This window comes from Eriocheir sinensis, chromosome 30 (genome assembly GCF_024679095.1).
Source record: "Eriocheir sinensis breed Jianghai 21 chromosome 30, ASM2467909v1, whole genome shotgun sequence".
Classification (NCBI taxonomy): Eukaryota; Metazoa; Arthropoda; class Malacostraca; order Decapoda; family Varunidae; genus Eriocheir; species Eriocheir sinensis.
In genome coordinates, this window is record NC_066538.1 from 6,463,454 (window position 1) to 6,484,770 (window position 21,317).

At 45.2% G+C, this 21,317-nt stretch overlaps 1 protein-coding gene across 1 annotated transcript; it reads right to left on the minus strand.

Moving 5' to 3' along the window:
* Positions 1-2,136: 2,136 nt before the first annotated feature.
* On the minus strand, positions 2,137-4,826 carry LOC127005516 (zinc finger protein 99-like). The gene has a single exon (XM_050874435.1). The coding sequence runs from the start codon at positions 4,824-4,826 to the stop codon at positions 3,315-3,317; it is 1,512 nt and encodes a 503-aa protein (XP_050730392.1). The 3' UTR covers positions 2,137-3,314.
* Positions 4,827-21,317: the final 16,491 nt, after the last annotated feature.

The following is a 21,317-nucleotide window of genomic DNA, read 5'->3' on the forward strand; positions in this document are numbered from 1 at the left end:
CAAGGTTGTTCACGGCATTTGACAGTTGTCGGGGTGAGTCCCGATCATTTTGCTCGCGCCAAAATGATCGGGAGACACTGCCGACGTCCAAGGTTTTCCCCGGTGTGATTCCGATGCAGCGCGGGAAATCCAAGGTATGTCAGGGTTAGTCACGGATACAATGCCGATTCACCATTTTTGCATGTTGGGAAGGCACCAGGACCACAAACCGTGAATGTGTAAACCCAGCATTAAGCCCCAGTCACACATTCACGACAATGACTCCCAGCGCCCTCCCGACATCAGACCATGCGCTGCCAGTTTTGCAATGTCGCACTGCCAGACGTACCTAATGACCATCGTAAGTACATCCCCTTGAGTGCCGACCACAGCCGATGTCGAAACGACGTTGTTGAGACAGACATCCGACGGCCGTAGCTTATTCACAACGGGTGACAGATATCGGGGAGGGCCCCGATTGTTTTGAAATTTCCAAAACTGTCAGCATGCAGCCCGACGGTGCGAGGCATGGTCTGAGCTGGGAAAGCGCCGGGAGTCATTGTCGTTAATGTGTGACTGGGGCTTTAGCAATCAACTCGTGTCCACACCTTGCCAACTTGTTGTTGCCAAGGAGACTGTCTGTGGTCCACACTTGTCACTAGGGAGAGAATTAGCAGTGGCACGTCGACATAACCTTTCGTGTATTTGGCTATTTGCAGGTGGTCTTGTCTTGCTGGTGTTGGTTTCAATAGGTTATTTTGCTCCATGAAGATATATAGTTCGTACATTTTTTCGTCGTTTTTCGTCAACCTGACTTAACCCTTTTGTTGCTAAACACTCACAGCGAGCACTAATGTAACTTGCCAGTGGTGCTAAACACTCGCTGCGAGCTCCAGTCGCACTCAAATTTGCCTTGTATGAGTGTTCCAACACTATTTCTCACCCCACAGCATTGCCAATTCAGTGGGTTTTCCAGTAAATTTGGTGGAAAATTATATCAGCCTAGCGCGGAAAATCTACGGACGAGCAACTGGTGGATGTTGTTGTCCAATATAGCGGCATTTTTGCATAGCTTCACCTATCACAAGACTGATATTTTGACCAAATAGTTGTAAATTTTGCAGTTGGCAATACTGCCCTGCCAGAACCCCATCATCAAGAGATCTACTCAGTAGTTGCCTTACAGCTGACCATCGCACACTTGTAAATATATGTCTTCACAGGCAATACCCCCTGAACGTGCCTGTACATTCGCAGGAGAGGATTACATTACCCAGTCTTATAGATCTTGGCCTCCTCTTTCCAATGGTGTTTTTGTTTTTAACTGTGATGAATAGTTTTGGAGATACAGAGGTTAAAATAGCAAGCACTAGCGTCTCTTGCTGGTGGTACTAAAAGCTCGCTGCGAGCGCCAGTCGCACTCGCAGCAAAAAAACACCCCATGAATGTGCCTGTACATTCACAGGAGAGGCTTACATAACCGAATCTTATAGATCTTGGCCTCCTCTTTCTAATGGTGTTTTTGTTTTTAGCTGTGATAAATAGTTTTTGAGATACAACGGTTAAAAGAGATCCCCTTCCCCCGCTGAGGTGCCCGAGCGTGCTGGGGGGGATAGTCTTGTTGCGAGCGCTTAGCAAGGAAAGGGTTAACCCTTTCCTTGCTAAGCGCTCGCTTCCCAACGGCGGGGAAAGGGGATCTCTTTCAACTGCTGTATCTCAAAAACTATTCATCACAGCTAAAAAACAAAAACATTGGGAAGAGGAGGCCAAGATCCATTAGATTTGGTAATGTAATCCTCTCCTGCAAATGTACAGGCACGTTCAGGGGGTGTTGCCTGTGAAGACGTACATTTACACGTGCTCGTAGCTTTTTTTATAACACCTCCATGCTGACCTGACATCACAGATGCGCCATCATAACATTGAGATATTATATTACTGCAATCTAGTCGACATTCATTTTGTGATTTAAGTATTAATAAGGCCAGAAAGAAAAAAATGAAATGATAAAAAACCTGAAAATGAAGGAAAAAGAAAAGACAAGGAGAAAACAAGGAAGGAAAAAAATGAAGGAAAGTGAAAAAAGAAGTAGAAGGAAAAAATTTAAAAAAAGGATAAAATGAAGGAAAAGAGGAAAAAAGAAATAAGAAAAGGAAGAAAAAACACCAAAGAATTTATTACAAAGACAAAATAACTTTGTGTGTATGCATGTATGTACAGTTGCGCTACGAAGTGTTGACACAGTTTTCATAATCTTTCGGACATGGAGCGAAGGCTGGCGGCATCTGGCAACTATCCTCTGGGGAAACATTCTTTACCGACTTTTATGGAACTACTTAATTTTAAACTCTTTAGTTTTACACACACCTAATAAATATCAGTGATTCCCTTGAATGCAATAAAAACTTAACAGTGTACTCTATGTGAATGTGGCGAAGAGAAACATATTGGAATGATAGGCTATGTAGCCACCCACATTCATTTACAGAATTGCCGGGGCGGAGTAGGGGTCACTTCACTAATCATGCCTACAAGTTATAAATAATATTATTTTGATCAGATGTATATAACTAACTCAGCAGAGATGAATGGCAGGAAGTGGTAGGCTAGCAGTGCAGTGCTGACCAAGCATCGTCTCTACCCAGACAATAGGCTATCGCGTCGTCTGTCATGTGTCTCGTGCAACTTTGAATTACATGTCTGTCCACTTATCTATACTTCTCTTTGGATTTTACCGTTAATTAGAAATATAGACAATTGATTTTGTGATTTTTTTTCTTCAGAATCTCGCTGATTTCACACACACAAGATTTATATAGTCATGCATGAATGTCGTTCCCGATGACGTCATCATCAAATGCGAGTTTATTATGTAGTACGTATTTATTTCTCATTTCATCAAATGAAGTGCAGCAGATTATTTTTTTCTATTATTTTATTATATAGGGTTTATCACTACATTGAAAGAAAGAGCAATAGATATGTGCAGTTATATATATATACTTAATCTTAACATAGAACTCATTTGACTCTTTTAATGTCTTGAACGAAAACTGTATCAAAATGTTTCAGCAGAGCTGCTTAATATATCGTTATAAGGTAAAAATTCAATTTATTTCCTTTCTCAATATCATGTTTTGTGTATCTATAACAAAATCACTCCTAAACATCCCTTCCCTTCGAATAATATTATGTACTATTAGAACGAAAGTCATTGCAAACTGTCTCAACACTTAGTAGCGCAACTGTACATCTGTATGTCTGTTTACACATAGTAATAATAATAATAATAATAATAGGTGGTGGACACACACACACATGCATAACATATAACCTCAGGGGAAGTGGATTTTCATGTGGTGGGCAATACTCGGCTTGGTCTTGAAATGTTTCTTACAAACATCACACTTGAACTTTCTCAAGTCAGAGTGTCTGACGATGTGCTTGTTCAAATCAGACTTAGTAAAAAAGCTGCTGCAACACTCTTGGCATTCATGTGGTCTTTCACCAGTGTGTGTAAGGGTGTGTGTGTTGAGGGCACTCTTCTGGCTGAACTTTTTGCCACACTCTTGGCATTCATGAGGTCTTTCACCAGTGTGTGTAAGGGTGTGTGTATTGAGGTGACCCTTCTGGCTGAACATATTGCCACACACTTGGCATTCATGAGGTCTTTCACCAGTGTGTGTAAGGGTGTGTCTGTTGAGGGTACGCTTCAGGCTGAACTTTTTGCCACACTCTTGGCATTCATGAGGTCTTTCACCAGTGTGTGTAAGGGTGTGTTTGTTGAGGGCACTCTTATCACTAAGCTTTTTGCCACACACTTGGCATTCATGAGGTCTTTCACCAGTGTGTGTAAGGGTGTGTCTGTTGAGGACACTCTTCAGGCTGAACTTTTTGCCACACTCTTGGCATTCATGAGGTCTTTCACCAGTGTGTGTAAGGGTGTGTTTGTTGAGGGCACTCTTATCACTAAGCTTTTTGCCACACACTTGGCATTCATGAGCTCTTTCACCAGTGTGTGTAAGGGTGTGTCTGTTGAGGGCACCCTTAGCAATGAACTTTTTGCCACACTCTTGGCATTCATGAGGTTTTTCACCAATGTGTGTAAGGGTGTGTATGTTGAGGGCCCTCTTATGACTAAACTTTTTGCCACACTCTTGGCATTCATGAGGTCTTTCACCAGTGTGTGTAAGGGTGTGTCTGTTGAGGGCACCCTTAGCAATGAACTTTTTGCCACACTCTTGGCATTCATGAGGTCTTTCACCAGTGTGTGTAAGGGTGTGTGTGTTGAGGGCACTCTTAGCAATGAACTTTTTGCCACACTCTTGGCATTCATGAGGTCTTTCATCAGTGTGTGTAAGGGTGTGTGTGTTGAGGGCACTCTTCTGGCTGAACTTTTTGCCACAATCTTGGCATTCATGAGGTCTTTCACCAGTGTGTGTAAGGGTGTGTGCTTTGAGGTAACTCTTCAGGCTGAACTTTTTGCCACACTCTTGGCATTCATGAGGTCTTTCACCAGTGTGTGTAAGGGTGTGTGTGTTGAGGGCCCTCTTATGACTAAACTTTTTGCCACACTCTTGGCATTTATGAGGTCTTTCACCAGTGTGTGTAAGGGTGTGTCTGTTGAGGGCACTCTTATTACTAAACTTTTTGCCACACTCTTGGCATTCATGAGGTCTTTCACCAGTGTGTATAAGGGTGTGTGTTTTCAGGTGACCCTTCTGAGTGAACTTTTTGCCACACTCTTGGCATTCATGAGGTCTTCCTCTAGAGTGTGTGGGTGTGCTTGGTGACATCACCCTTCCCAGGGAGTCTTTTCCCACACTCTTGGCACTCATGGTTTTCATTAAGCAGTGGTTCAAGGCTGTGTCTAGTGGACCTGTTCTGTCTCAAGGCTTCCTGCACTCAAACTTTCCCTTTCCCTTATGGCTGGAGGTGCCAGCAGCAAGGTGGTGGTGGCTCTCCTGATCACCCCTGACCCGAACAGCAGAGACAGTCTGCTCCTGCTGTCCCCAGGCACTCTGGCCTTGCAGCCTGCACTGGAACAGAGGCCAGCGGCAGCCAGGATGCAGGGAGCGCTGAGCACAGCACCGCCTCAGACCCTCACTTCTGCAAAGCACGCCAGGGCTGTGGGGACAAAGATTACATCCTCATAGAAACATGATCCAAAATAAAAAGCAGCAGCAAATTCCTAAAGTGTAAGACAAAGCATATATATCACAGTTACTGCTGTCAGCCACAATACTGTGGAAACTGCACCAAATAAAATGAGGCAAAATAGACCCAGAGTAATGAACTATCTGCCCTTGACATCTTGGAGGCACCATGTAGCAGGCAGCTGAAGGGCACCTTGAGACCTTCAGGGAAAGGGAAACTGCAAGCCAAGAAGGGGCAGAACCACACCAGAGAGAAGACACCATGAAAAAGGACACCAAGGAGAGAACACAATTGCAAGGTGCACAGAGCAGTGCTCTTCACAATGGGCGTGCCAGCCACCTTCAGGTGGGCGGGATCAACCAAGGGGTGGACGGCTGTCTGGGCGCTTAGCGGGGTGACCAGTCTTCATAATTATAAGCAGAGTCGGTGAGTGTGAGTGTGGCCTAAGCGTATTGCACTAAAATAGCAACATAACATCATTATTGTTATCGGCCCTGCGGAGCACTGCGCTGACAATGGAGCGGGGCCTGAAACCTCATCAACGTTAAACGGAGGGAGCAGGAGAGACCACCAAAAGAAATCAACACAGCTCTTGGAGGCAACACTGGAAGCATACTGGACACAAGTCAGTCTGCAAGTCACGTCACATCCTCAGACACAAGATCTCTTCCTCTTGCCTGCCTTAAGGTGACACACATCATCCTTCAGAGCAAAAACCTTTCACTGAACTTGGAAATGTTGCAGCGCCATGCCAAAACTGTAATGTATGCCTTTCACTGGTGTTCTAATGTGATTCTGTTGATTTCTCGTCCTCTATTGAAATGCATATCACTCGATTTCATGCTCCCCACCCAAAAACCCTGAAAAGTTGGAAAGTTTCATTAAGTCGGTGCAACATTTGTGGTCATATGCCAGAGAGGGACAGAAGGGGAAGGAATTATAGGAAAAGGGAGCAGATCCCAGGAGACGGGACACAACCCCCAATTAATACCTGATACCCATTCACTGCTGGGTGGACGGGGGCGTAGGGTACCAAAAAACCAGCCCAAATTTTTCCACTCCACCTGAGAATCAAACCCAGGCTCTCTCGACCAAAAACCCCCGAGTTCCCACAGGTTCCCCAAGATGGTTGAGAATCAGGAGATAGGCATAACCCGAAAAGTAGACATTTGCGACAGAAATGAGGTACAAAATCATGCAATTCACTACATCAATCACCAGAAAAACATCAACCACGTGAGAAAATTGGGACAATTTACAGTTGCACCCAACCAATGATTTTCTCACGTGGTTCATGTTTTTCTGGTGAGAGATGTAGTGAATTGCAGATTCTGGACGTCTTTCTGGTCATGTGCGACCCTTTGACAGCAACACTTCACAGCCAGGACCTCGTGCACCCTGAGTCATCGGGTGGGTGGGTGGGTGGTGGTGGTGGTGGTGGTGGGGTGTGTGTGTGTGTGTGTGTGTGTGGAGAGATCTGAGGCACTTCCTTATCTGGTGCCTGGCCTATGCAGAGAAAAGGAAGAAATTAGCCATAACCTTGAAATTTAAATGCAGATGTGTTGTACAGAGGTATACAGAATTAATATGTAAGACACTTAAATTTTCAATATGCATTAATTGAAAGTTCATAAGAAGGAAAATATAGTGCATACCAGCTTTGATGCAGACATTAATTGAAAGTTCATAAGAAGGAAAATATAGTGCATACCAGCTTTGATGCAGACAAAGTGTCAAGGTTCCAGTGTTGGGTGCTGTAATCGGAAGGGATAACAAAGAGCAAGATAAATGGTTAGATACCAGTTTACTTTAAATAAAGTAGAAAACCCCAAAACAGCCTCACAATCTGAAGTCAAAAACACGAAGGCTTCAGCACGCCGGACTCAGCAATGATCCGTTGCATGGCTTCTTCCTCTTCTGGACGTCTCGTCCAGAGTGGCAATGACAAGGCAGCACAGCTTCGTCCTTGAAGTGGTGTAGACGTGGTGGACGAGGGAGGCGCAGGAGGAGAAGGGGCGTCAGGTTCACAGCAGTAACGGGAGTCCAGGGCGTGGAGAGGGGAGAGGTAAGGCACCCAGAACAAGCCCACGGTATCTGAGTTAACCTGAGTGAGAGCAGGGCTGGAGCCTTAGTAGAATCAAGTGTTCAGAGCGAGGCTCGGCCGCTGTCTGACAAGGAAGGCGCTGGCGGTCACCAAGTCGCCTCCCATAGCTGGTTGAGAAGCCTCGGTGGTTCAGTCGACCGAGGCGTCGAACGGCGTCAGGCGAACGAGCAGCGACCTCTCCCCGACATCCGTTGGCACTTATCACAGGAATGACAGTAAGTACGGATGTCTGCTCCTATGCCTGACCAGAAGAAATATTGAAAGATCTTCATCTCCATCTTATGACGAGAGAAATGTCTGGGCAATGGACTCTGGTGGGCCGCAGAGAGGATGAATTGACGGGAAACCCATGGCACAACTAGACAGTGTTGGCCTACCTTGTTGGAAAGGGGGGAGGTGAGGCACTTCCTGTAGAGAAGTCCGTTGCGATACAGGTACTGGAAGGAGGATCCGTTCCATGCTTTGTCAACGGGTCCAGATGAGGCTTTCTGCCGTACAGCTTCTAAGGAGGCACAGGAGGCTTGAAGCTGCGCAAAGTCTTGAGGGGTTACTGAAGGAGGTAGAGGTTCCGGAAGGACAAGCGGATGAAGCCTCTTCAACCTACCAGCACGAGTGGTAACAGCGTGTACCTGGATGGTGGCTGGGGACGTTGGAACACGAGGAGTAGAAGTCCCTCGCAGCAACTTTGAAGATGAGGATGTTCTGGAAGAATCAGATGGAGATTGAGAGGAGTCAGGGTCATGGGGATCCCTTACTCCAGGGACATTTCTGATGAGGGCCCCAACAAACTTAATAGGAGCTCGTACCACCTCAGTCAAACCGGTGAAGGAGGGACAGCTTAAGTGGCACCTCACCACGGGAAACTTGTCCACTCGTCCTAGGTTGTCAGCAAGGGAGACCTTTGGACAACTCTCAACATCTACATCAGGTAGTAAGTCTTTTGAGACGATCACACAGGAACAGCCAGTATCCCTGATGATGTTGGAGCTCCAAGACCCGTTAACAGTGCCGGAAACAGAAAACTTCGGGACACTTTTGTCACTAAGGCAAAAGCATACCTGATATGATTGTTTAGCAGGTTCGACATCTTTGAAGGTGCGGGGATTGGGATTCTTTGGGCAGTGCGGACGTAGATGGCCTTCCTCCCCGCATTGGTGACACCTCAGGGTTGCTGTACTGGCCTGGGCAGAGGTTTTGGCGGAGGCTCCCGGAGAGGACTCTGAAGATTTCGTGGGCAAAGCAGCCTTAGATGGGTCTCGGGAATTAGGAGATGAAGGTTTCGGGTAGTTGTTGCGGGCAGATGACCAGTCGTCGGCAAGTCTCACTGCGTCGGGAAGATGTTTCGGCCAGCGCTCCTTGATGAAGATCCTCAAATCTGGGGTAAGATTAGTGAGAAACTGATCCAGGAGCATAAATTCCCGGAGCTACTCATAAGTGCAGGGGACGTCACAGGCTTCCAACCATGCCTGGAACAACCGAGTCAGATGGATGGAGAACTGCTGGTAGTTTTCCCCAACTCTAATCCTGGCGTGACGGAAGTCTTGACGATAGTTGTCCGCCGTTTTACTAAACCCTGTGAGGAGAGCTTTCTTCAAAAGAGCGTAATCTTCAGTTAAGTCAGCTGACAAGGAAGTATACAATTCAGTGGCCTTACCCGTGAGGAGACAACCCAACCTCGCAGCGTAGCTTTCCTTGTCAATCCGCAAAGTTCAGCCACCCTTTCAAAGCGGATGAGGTAGTTGTTGATGTCCTCTCCCTCTTGGTAGGTGGGCAATTTCAGTCCTCTCACGTTCTCGCAGGAAGGAGAAGCCGTTTTCCCCTGGGCGATGACACGAGTGAATTCTATTTCTTTTTCTATTTGCATCTTGGCAAGTTGGAACTCCCTCTTGGCAGCCTGCTCTTCTTTCTCAGCTAGGAGGCGCTTTTCCTCTCTCTCGGAAGCTCGCTCGTCCCTCTCGATGGCTTGCTGCTGGACGATGTAGCGACTGAGATCCTCACCCTCCAGCCCCAAGGCTACAGCCTGAGCCTTAAACACCTTGAAACTGGACATGGTTAATATGGACAACAAAGAAAAAAAAGTATAAACCCAACAGACAATGACAAGTAAACAACCCAATAAAGAACAACAATAAATGCAACAAGAAACCAAAACAAACGAAGAACCAAAACACAAAAGGAAACAAGGAAGAAAAGTTTGCAAAAAAAAAAAAAAAAAAAAAAAAAAAAAACACCCTGCAAAAAGGGTACTAAGGGGCGTAGAAGCCCACCCAATACTCAAACAAGTGATTGGGTGATAAGGGCAGCACAAGGGCTGAAAAAGTGCTATGGCAGAACCAACAAATCCCACCGTGGGCATACAACAGCCCAAAAGAACGGTGAAGGAATAAACACTCACTTCTGCGCCGCAGACAACAAGTGGCGCGCAAAGGCGACTTAACAAGCCAACCCTTCCGATTAGCAGTTGACCCAATCCTGGCGAGGTTGCCACATGTCAAGGTTCCAGTGTTGGGTGCTGTAATCGGAAGGGATTGATAACAAACAACAACATAAATGGTTAGACACCAGTTTACTTTAAATAAAGTAGAAAACCCCAAAACAGCCTCACAATCTGAAGTCAAAAACACGAAGGCTTCAGCACGCCGGACTCAGCAATAACCCGTTGCACAGCTTCTTCCTCTTCTGGGCGTCTCGTCCAGAGTGGCAATGACGAGGCAGCACAGCTTCGTCCTTGAAGTGGTGTAGACGTGGTGGACGAGGGAGGCGTAGGAGAAGGGGCGTCAGGTTCACAGCAGTAACGGGAGTCCAGGGCGTGGAGAGGGGAGAGGTAAGGCACCCAGAACGAGCTCACGGTATCTGAGTTAACCCGAGTGAGAGCAGGGCTGGAGCCTTAGTAGAATCAAGTGTTCAGAGTGAGGCTCAGCCGCTGTCTGACGAGGAAGGCGCTGGCAGTCACCAAGTCGCCTCCCATAACGGGTTGAGAAGCCTCGGTGGTTCAGTCGACCGAGGCGTCGAACGGCATCAGGCAAACGAGCAGCAGGAGTGAAGCAGGTGGTTCGCTGCGCCTTGGTAGTTGAACAGCTTCGGATGGCAAGATGTGGGCGGGCGGCAGGAGTGCCCTGGTCGTTTGCCCGATAAGTTGGTAGTTGCCCTCACACAGTGATGCCATTTTAGCGGAATTGCATGTTATCTAGCGGGAAAAATCTTAAAATTGACAAGAGTAACTGGCGGATTTTCAAGTCCAATCTAGTGGCAAATTTTTATAGCTTCACCTATCATCTGGTGGATTTTTTAGGCCATCCTAGCGGATTTATAAATTTTGAGTTGGCAACACTGGGTCGCGTGCCCTTCCTCCCAGTGTTGACAGACAACTATCCCTCAATGCACGCGGCAAACACAGCATGTGTGAAGGCGCCCATAGCAACACATGACCACCAAAACCGATGTGCGGCATTTCTGCTGCAGCAGTCTTACTGGCAGTACGGCAGGGTGCGGGAAGACTGCCGCTCCGGGCTCCGGCCTCGTGTGAAAGCACCCATAAGTCAATGTAAAGCTAAACCGTGCGGCATGTGCTGGAGCGCCAAAAAACGCTCGTGTGAAAGGGGCCTAAATGATGCCTTCTGGGTAGCCTTTGTGAAACACACACACACACACACACACACACACACACACACACACACCTTACCTTACCTTACGGAACCTTACGGTGTTACTGGACGCAGGCCAAAGCTAAGCCTTTATGTCCAGATCATTGTCGCAGTCAAAACTGATATTCAGGTGGTGTGCCGGGGTGGTTACCAATTTTTCTTCAAAACTATATTTAATTTGTTGGTTTGACCAAAACTTATCTAAACGTTTCTCAAATGATATCACGCTCACTGCCTCTACTACATCCTTGGGAAGGCTATTCCAGGCATCAACGACTCTTGAATTGAAGAACATCTGCCTCTTTTGCGTCCTGGACCTCATTTTCCATAGTTTCAATTTGTGTCCACGTGTTGGCCCTGTATGTCTCTCAAGTTGGATGTTCACATCCTCATCATATTTACCTTTGAGGATTTTAGATATTATTCTAGTGTTTGCCCATACTCACCCCTCGCAACCAAAATTGGCTAGGGGGCCACTGAGACTTCGGGGAATGCGGTGGTAAACATGAAATGCGTCGCAAATGCATAGTTTTTGAGTTATGAGGGGTTGAAAAATACCCTAGATGTAGGGAAATTCCTTACAATTACTTAGATGTAGGGAAATTTCATACATTACGTTTTTTTTTACAACGTACGGAAACCACGCAAGGTAATTATTGAAAATCACTCCGCACCTCGAAAATACAATATTACGCCTCCATATTGTACTTAAGGGCATATTATACATACGGAAGTTGTGTTTACATGGCGACGCCATTGCAATATGAGCAGCTTTGCCAACGATCCGGTTAGCAATGATACGCTGGGTGAGACCAGGTCCACCACGCGTGGTTATTATTTATTTTTTTGGAACACGCACCTTTACCTAATACTATTTCCGATGGTACGCTAAGTTAGCGATGGTACGCTTAGTTAGCCATTAGCCCACGCATGTGAGACCAGGTCCACCACACGTGGTTATTTTATTTTTAGAACATGCACCTTTACCTAATACTATTACCGATGGTACGCTTGGTTAGCGATGGTACGCTTAGTTAGCCATTAGCCCATGCGAGACCAGGTCCACCACGCGTGCTTATTTTTTTTTTTTTAGAACACGCACCTTTAAGGGGGGGGGTCCAGGGGGGGGCTGCGCCCCCCCTTTGGTCAGCAGGGGGGTCGAGGGGGGCGAAGCCCCCTCGTTGGCAGGTCGTAAAGTTCGGTTGGAGTAGTTTAAATATGCTCCCCCACCCAAATACCCTGAGTTCACGCAGCTCCCCCAAGATCGTTGGGGGAAGGGGATTAATTTGGTTTCTTTACTTCTAAGTACTTTTTTTCTTTTACCATGATATATGGAGGCGTATTATCGTATTCTGGAGGCGCGGAGTCAATATCCACAATCACCTTGTATACTGGGAATACGAGTCCGTGAAGCAGATTCAAAATCCGGTCAGTAAGGATTCATGTGTTCGAACAGCTCGGGCAAGAGGTTCGAGAGCCTGCACTTCCTGCACAAGCCGCAGTATTGTTAAAGGCGCGGTGTTGGATGGATCCTGGCTAGCTGGTGGTTTTACTTGTGTCAGTGATAAACAATGAAGATACACTGTGTTTGGTGCCACGGACTCTACTTGGAGGACAGAAACCTTGCGATAAGGTGACAACCTACTAGTGAGAGGGCATGAGTGTGGTGGAGGCGGTTTATGTGAGCACAGATGGCCTCTGGCGCCACGCCAGATGGTGAGGTGAGCATCGTTTGGTGGGTTCACTTTGCTTCTCTCCCAAAACAAGCTTGGGGATCCACTGAGTGCGTGGTTTTCGTATGGGAAACACTAAATTCGTCGCAAACGCTTAATTTAGTGGTGGTGGGATGAAAAATTCCCTAAATTTAGGGAATTTCCCTAGATCTAGGGAGTTTTTATCCCCCCCCCCACTAAAAAAATACGCGAATGCGACGGATTTCGTGTCCCCCACCCGAAACCCCGCATTCCCACCAGGTCCCCAGGCTTGTATGGGGGGGAGGGGGGAGTATGGGCAAACACTAGAATTTTACCGGATTTTATATACCTCAATCATGTCTCCCCTTAGCCTTCTGTAAGTCATTGGGAAAAAAAAATTACTTCCTTAGATTCATTGCCAGATTTCCTTAAATCCACTTCTCAATTTCCTTTAAAATATTCTTGATTCATGGTAATGTGAAAACATTAATTATGTCCCCTTACATTGATTTTTCATTTTTTTTTATTGTTTTCGTTATTGCTGTTCACATTAGACAATTTTGAAATTAACTTGTAACAGCCCCGGGTTCGACCCCTGGCCATCACCTGTTGAAAAATAAAAAAGGGGAGGAAGAGGAAGAATAGTGACGCTATTATTCCTCAACCTCACAGAGTGTACGGCTGGGTTCGATTCCCTGCTGTTCCCTCTCTGTAGCTGCCGCCAGGAGGTTGTAATATGGCACAACCCCCAAAGCCTGGTTCATAGAACTGCTGTTCCTCGCTTACAGGCTTTGGGGGTTGTGCTATATTACAACCTCCTGGCGGCAGCTACAGAGAGGGAACAGCAGGGAATCGAACCCATCCGTACACTCTCTGTGAGGTTGAGGAATAATAGCGTCACTATTCTTCCTCCCCTTTTTTTATTTTTCAACAGGTGATGGCCAGGGGTCGAACCCGGGGCTGTTACAAACTGATGACCAAATCACCGAGAAGCTAAACCGCCTGGAGAAACAAGTAAGTGATATCTGGGAAGACATGGCCCAACTAGTAAAGCAGGAAGTTGCAGCTTCACTAACCGTTTCCCTATTGTCTCACCAACACCGGAGAGTAGTTCAGCATGCTCTCTAAAGACAGATCCTCTCTTTATCCACACCACATTACATTCACACAACATATACACCTTTTCCCAAAATTAAAATTTCAAAATGGCGCACATACACCAAGCCTCGGAGTCCCCGCCTGGGGGACCACAGTCCCCAGGGAGGACTCCCCTTCTGGCTGCCGACCCGAGAGGTGTCTTGATAACTCCTCGAACCTCTTTTTTCTCAATTTCTGCAACATTCGCAGTCTTCGCTCTAATTTTCATTCTGTGGAACATCATCTCTCCTCCTCTAAACCTCACCTTCTCTTCCTTACCGAAACACAGGTTTCTGAGGCTACTGACAGCAATCTCTACTCTGTTCCCTCCTACTATCTCTATCCTAAATTTCAATCCAAAGCTGGATGTTGCGCCTACGTGTGCAACGACATCACTTGCTCTCGTGCCCACGACCTTGACTCTTCTGAATTTTCCACCATCTGGTTAAGACTTCACTGTCATTCTATTACTAAATACATCTGTGCTGTTTATCTCTCACCTAACTCTACCAACTATGTAAAATTCTTTGACTATTTGAATTCTAAAGTGGAGCACATCTTGACCCACTCTCCCTTCGCTGAAATCTCCTAGGAGATTTCAATGTTCACCACCAGCTTTGGCTTTCATCCTCTTTCACTGACCATCCTGGTGAACAAGCCTACAACTTTGCTATCCTTAACGACCTAGAGCAGTTGGTCCAGCACCCTACACGTATTCCCGACCGTCTTGGAGATCGGCCCAACATTCTAGACCTCTTCCTTACCTCAAACCCTTCTGCTTATTCTGTCAAACTGTTCTCTCCGTTGGGCTCCTCCGATCACAATCTTATTTCTGCATCCTGTCCTATCGCTCCTGTACACCCTCTGGACCCACCGAAGAGGCGATGCTTCTGGCATTTTGCTTCAGCTCGGTGGGACGACCTGAGGATGTACTTTTCCGATTTCCCGTGGAATGAATATTGCTTCCAGGATAGAGACCCCTCTGTGTGTGCTCAGCGCATCACAGAGGTGATTGTCTCTGGAATGGAGGCATACATCCCTCGTTCTTTCTCTACTCCTTACGCTAAAAAGCCTTGGTTTAATCACGCTTGTTCTCATGCTGTCAATGATAGAGAGGTAGCTCACAAAAGGTACCAGAGCCTTCAAACTAATGCTAATTATGATCTTTACATTTCTGCCCGAAATCGTGCCAAATCTATTCTCCGACTAACCAAAAATTCTTTCATTAATAGAAAATGTCAAAACCTTGCTTTCTCTAACTCTTCCCGTGACTTCTGGCATCTAGCCAAAAACATCTCATCCAACTTCACTTCTTCATCTTTCCCTCCACTCCTCAGTCCTGACGGCAACACTGCCGTCTCATCTATCTCTAAGGCTGAACTCTTCTCTCAAACTTTTTCTAAAAACTCCACTCTGGACGATTCTGGGCATATTCCTCCGACTCATCCCCCCCTCTGACTCCTTTATGCCTGTTATAAAGATTCTTCAAAACGATGTTTTCTATGCCCTCTCTGGCCTCAATCCTCAGAAGGCTTATGGACCTGATGGAGTGCCTCCTATTGTCCTTAAAAACTGTGCCTCCGTGCTGTCACCTTGCCTGGTCAAACTCTTTCGCCTCTGCCTGTCAACATCTACCTTTCCTTCTTGCTGGAAGTATGCCTTCATACAGCCTGTACCTAAGAAGGGTGACCGCTCCAATCCCTCAAACTACCGTCCTATTGCTTTACTTTCTTGTCTATCTAAAGCTTTTGAATCAATCCTTAACCGGAAGATTCAAAAGCACCTTTCCACTTCTGACCTTCTATCTGATCGTCAGTATGGGTTCCGCAAGGGGCGTTCTACTGGTGATCTCCTAGCCTTCTTAACTGACTCTTGGTCATCCTCTCTTAGCCGTTTCGGTGAAACTTTTGCTATTCGCTGGACATATCAAAAGCTTTTGATAGGGTCTGGCACAAATCTTTGCTTTCTAAACTACCCTCCTACGGTTTCTATCCTTCTCTCTGTACCTTTATCTCCAGTTTCCTTTCTGACCGTTCTATTTCTGCCGTGGTAGACGGTCACTGTTCTTCCCCTAAATCTATTAACAGTGGTGTCCCACAGGGTTCTGTCCTATCTCCCACTCTTTTTCTGTTGTTCATTGATGATCTTCTTTCCAAAACGAACTGTCCTATCCATTCCTACGCCGATGATTCCACTCTGCATTACTCAACTTCTTTTAATAGAAGACCAACCCTTCAGGAACTTAACGACTCAAGGCTGGAGGCTGCAGAACGCTTAGCCTCAGACCTTACTATTATTTCCGATTGGGGCAAGAAGAACCTGGTGTCCTTCAACGCCTCAAAAACACAGTTTCTCCACCTATCCACTTGACACAATCTTCCAAATAACTATCCCCTATTCTTTGACAACACCCAGCTTTCACCTTCCTCAACACTAAATATCCTCGGTCTATCCTTAACTCAAAATCTCAACTGGAAACTTCATATCTCATCTCTTGCTAAATCAGCTTCCTCGAGGCTGGGCGTTCTGTACCGTCTCCGCCAGTTCTTCTCCCCTGCACAGTTGCTGTCCATATACAGGGGCCTTGTCCGCCCTCGTATGGAGTATGCATCTCATGTGTGGGGGGGCTCCACTCACACAGCTCTTCTGGACAGAGTGGAGGCTAAGGCTCTTCGTCTCATCAGCTCTCCTCCTCATACTGATAGTCTTCTACCTCTTAAATTCCGCCGCAATGTTTCCTCTCTTTCTATCTTCTATCGATATTTCCACGCTGACTGCTCTTCTGAACTTGCTAACTGCATGCCTCCCCCCCTCCCGCGGCCCCGCTGCACTCGACTTTCTACTCATGCTCATCCCTATACTGTCCAAACCCCTTATGCAATAGTTAACCAGCATCTTCACTCTTTCATCCCTCCCTCACGCTGGTAAACTCTGGAACAATCTTCCTTCATCTGTATTTCCTCCTGCCTACGACTTGAACTCTTTCAAGAGGAGGGTCTCAGGACACCTCGCCTCCTAAACTGACCTATCTTTCGGCCACCTCTTTGGATTCTTTTTAGGAGCAGTGAGTAGCGGGCTTTTTTTTTATTAATGTTTACTTTTTTTGTGCCCTTGAACTGTCTCCTTTGCTGTAAAAAAAAAAAAAAAAAAAAAAAAAGCAGCCACAGAAGTGCACATGGGAGAATTCTATGAGAGACAGAAACGTAGGGATTACCTTATAATTCATAATGTACCTGAACCTGAGGACAGTCTCACTGCCATGGAAAAAGAAGATAAAGACATCCAGACAGTCCAGACCATTGCTAGACAGTTCCTAGAAGTTGACAGAGTCAACATAACTCAGGCATTTAGACTTGGTCGGAAAACTCAGCAAGGAACAAACAAACCCAGACTGCTAAAAGTTAAAGTGGAAAATGAAAGAAGCCGCGGCCAGATGCTGAGAAATGCCAAGAAGTTTAGGACTCTGAGCCGTGATACACACCCAACAGAGAGCAACATCTACATATCACCTGACATGACACCAAAACAACGCGAGGAGAACAACAAGCTCCGCCTTGCACTGGCTGACAAGAAACAAGAGACTGGTAATGATAACTGGATGATAAAAAACGGGAAGATTGTAGAAAACCCCCACCCAGTAGAAAGGCTGGAGAGGGGTTGCTAGATGCAATCACCTTGAGCTGTACATATGTAAATGATGTAGATATAGATAAGAAACTAAAGGATCTCACTAGAATTAGTTCTCACATAAAGAATTGTGATAATAGTATTAATTTTTCCCATGGTACAAATGGTTACAAGTGCAATTCCTCACCCCCAAAATTGTCAGAATTAAGCACGTTCATGTGTATGTTAACAAACTGTGAAAGTATTAGAAACAAACTACCAGAATTTAAACACTCAGTTTTCTCAATAAGGCCTGACATAATATACTTGACTGAAACGTGGTGCCAACCAGATAATATTCTTGACAGCGAACTCAAAAGTGGAATACTACAGAACTATCACATGACACGAAAAGACAACACAAGAGAGCAACGAGGTGGAATTATCATGTATTTCCACAAAACGCTAAACGTTATGCCCTGTAATGACTTAGACGACCTCGCAGCACGTTTCTCCGAATGCCATTTCAGCTGGATCAGAAAAGATGGTCCCAGGGTGCTCACTGGTTGTATCTACCGGAAGGGAAACTCCTCCCAAGAAAATGACCAGCTGTTGCACCAGATTCTGGAAAAAGCTGCAAATCAAAGAAATGGAACCTTAATCACTGGAGACTTCAATTTGCCAAATATTGACTGGGACACACAAACTACTCCCACACCAGAAAACTCACCTGAACAAAAGTTCCTTGATGCTATGAACGATGCCTTCCTAACACAACACATCAACCAACCCACCCGTGTAAGGGGCAACCACAGACCTAGCACTTTAGACCTTATTCTGACCAACGACTATATTTACCAATGCAAGACCAAAACAAACCCTGAAAGGAAAAACCTAAACTACTTCAAAGGAAACTATCTGGACTTCAAAGAGAAACTGAGCGAGAAAAATTGGGATTCATTATTACAACATCTTGATACAAATGAAATTGCTTACACCATTCAGGAAATCTTACAGGAAGGAATAGAAGAATTTATACCTGAAAGGAAGAAAGTGGAATCCGAGAAAGACAAACAGCCTTGGTTCAACAACCTTGCCAAGAGAGCAGTCAGGAGGAAGCACTTTGCCTGGAAGCGTTACCTTGCAAACAAATGTCTGCGAACCTACCAAGACTACATCAGACAGAGAGACGCCTGCACCAAGACACTCAGGAAAGTGCGAAAAGACTATGAGCAAAAACTTTTTGAAGAGGTGAAAACAAACCCCAAAGCACTCTTTAGATATGTAAATAGCAATAAAAGGGTCAAAGAACATGTTGGCAGGCTATTGAAAAGCAGTAATGAACTCACTTCGGACAACCTAGACACAGCAAATGAACTGAACCTCTTTTTCAAGTCTGTTTTCACAAAGGAGGATGACCAAATGGAACTTCTACTCAATGAATCTGCCCCCCTCCTGTATGAAGTAGACACACCACAACCACTCACTGCCAGCGTAGTTGGAAACACGATTGATGTAGACATAATCTACATACGTGAAGCCACAGTTAAAGCAAAGTTGAAAGCCCTAAATGAATACAAGACTCCAGGACCAGACAACCTTCACCCAAAACTGCTGAAAGAACTAGCAGAAGAGCTTTGCCACCCACTCACCATCTTGTACAATAAATCCATACAAACAGCCACTGTACCCAAATTGTGGAAAGAAGCCATAGTATCCCCAATCCACAAAAAGGGATCCAAGAGCCAAGCCAAAAATTACAGACCTATAAGCCTCACAAGTATTTTATGCAAAGTTTTAGAAGAAATAGTAAGAGACACATTGATAACCAATTATGAAGAAAAACAAACCCTATGTGACAATCAACATGGCTTTCGAAAAGCAAGATCCTGCCTTACAAATTCATTAACTGCAATCACAGACTGGTCAGACTTGCACGACAACAACCACCCATTTGATATAATCTATTTTGACTTTGAAGAAGCTTTTGACACTGCCACACAAGAGACTCATCAAACTGGTGTTAAGGGACACATACTCGGCTGGATTGAAGACTTCCTCGCAAACAGAGTCCAGAAGGTGAAGGTGAATGGAGCCTTGTCCGCTCCAGCCAGGGTAACCAGCGGAGTACCCCAGGGCTTCGTACTGGGACCCTTGCTCTTCTTGATCTACATAAATGACCTCCCTATCAACATTACTTCACAATGCAAACTCTTTGCAGATGACACAAAATTATATGGCAAAAGCAGCACAATTGCAGAAAAGAACACCATACAAGAAGAAATCAACAAACTGATGGAATGGTCCAAAACATGGCTGCTTAGATTCAACATCCCCAAATGTAAAGTGATGCACATTGGCCACCATAATGACAGACACCCTTACAAGATGGAAGACATCTACATAAATCAAATAACAGAAGAAAAGGATCTGGGTGTTCTGTTCTCAGAAGATCTAAAATTTACGCATCACATTGAAAATATAACATCGAAAGCAAATAGCATGTTAGGCCTCCTCAAACGTACTTTCAAGCACTGGACAGAGGAAGGCTTTGCCAGTGTATACAGAACATACATACGCCCCCATCTGGAATACGCTGTGCAAGTGTGGAGTCCACAAGGTAGAGTAAACATCAATAGAATAGAAAAAGTACAAAGAAGAGCCACCAAAATCATCCCATCACTTAAGAACCTCCCTTATGAAGAGCAGCTGAGAAGACTTAACATTCCCAAGCTGGAGGATAGGAGAGAGAGAGGGGACATAATCGAAGTCTTCAAAATAATGAGTGGCATGGAAAACATTGATAAACACACACTTTTCCAAACCACAAACACAACACGAAGTGGCCACTCCAAACAAATATACAAACAGAGATGCAACAAAACGCAAACACAACACACTTTCACGCACAGTTATAAATACATGGAACTCACTACCAGAACACGTAGTAAATGCTACATCCACAACATCATTCAAAAACAAATATGACAAACATAAAACACAGATGAATATGGAGGCGGGCAACAGGATCTATGTAGATCATATGTAAATCCCGTGGATTTTATTGGTAAGTCTTATTGGTAAGTCTTTAATACATAAAGCTTCCAGATCCAGATGGCCTAACACACTACCCATGTTCCATCAATACTTGCAGTAAACTTTAGCATATGGAGAGAAAATTAGTGTAAAGTACTTGTGTTAACACACACACACACACACACACACACACACACACACACACACACACACACACACACACACACACAAACAGATGATTTTTTTTCGGTAAATTTGTAGCACTTCACCAGTCTCAAGATTTCAACGAAACTAGTTTATTCGAAGTTGGCCTGTTTTGAATGAATATGCGTGTCATTTCTATCGCAAATCACGTGGTTTTTTTTACCCCCCCCCCCCTTCCAACCAAGAGACTAATGATTTGCGATAAAAAATTTAGAGCACATTCATTCAAAACAGACCGAAATCTACCAGAAAAAACTAGTTTCGTCCACACAGGTGCATTTAAACTAAACATAACCCTAACCTAACCTAACCTAACCTAAAACTAACCTAACCTAACACTAACCTAACCTAACACTAACCTAACCTAACCTAAAACTAACCTAACCTAACCTAAAACTAACCTAACCTAACCTAAACCTAACCTAACCTAAAACTAACCTAACCTAACACTAACCTAACCTAAAACTAACCGCCCTCCCTCCCTCCCTCCGTTATAAATGATTTCCGAGGGGTGTTTATGGGGATGAATTTACTCAGAATGCGGAGCTCTTTCTAATGGTCAGGGTAAGAAAAGCCATCTCTAGACTGGTGTACTCCTACAATAATACCTTTTTTTCTCCCCAGCCAGGCCTTAACTCTACAATCCCATACATACATACATTACAGGTTAGGTTAGAAATTAGGTTAGGTTAGATTCCACACTAAATACACAATAGTTTCACCAAATTTGTGAGCTTCAATATAAACACCCAGACA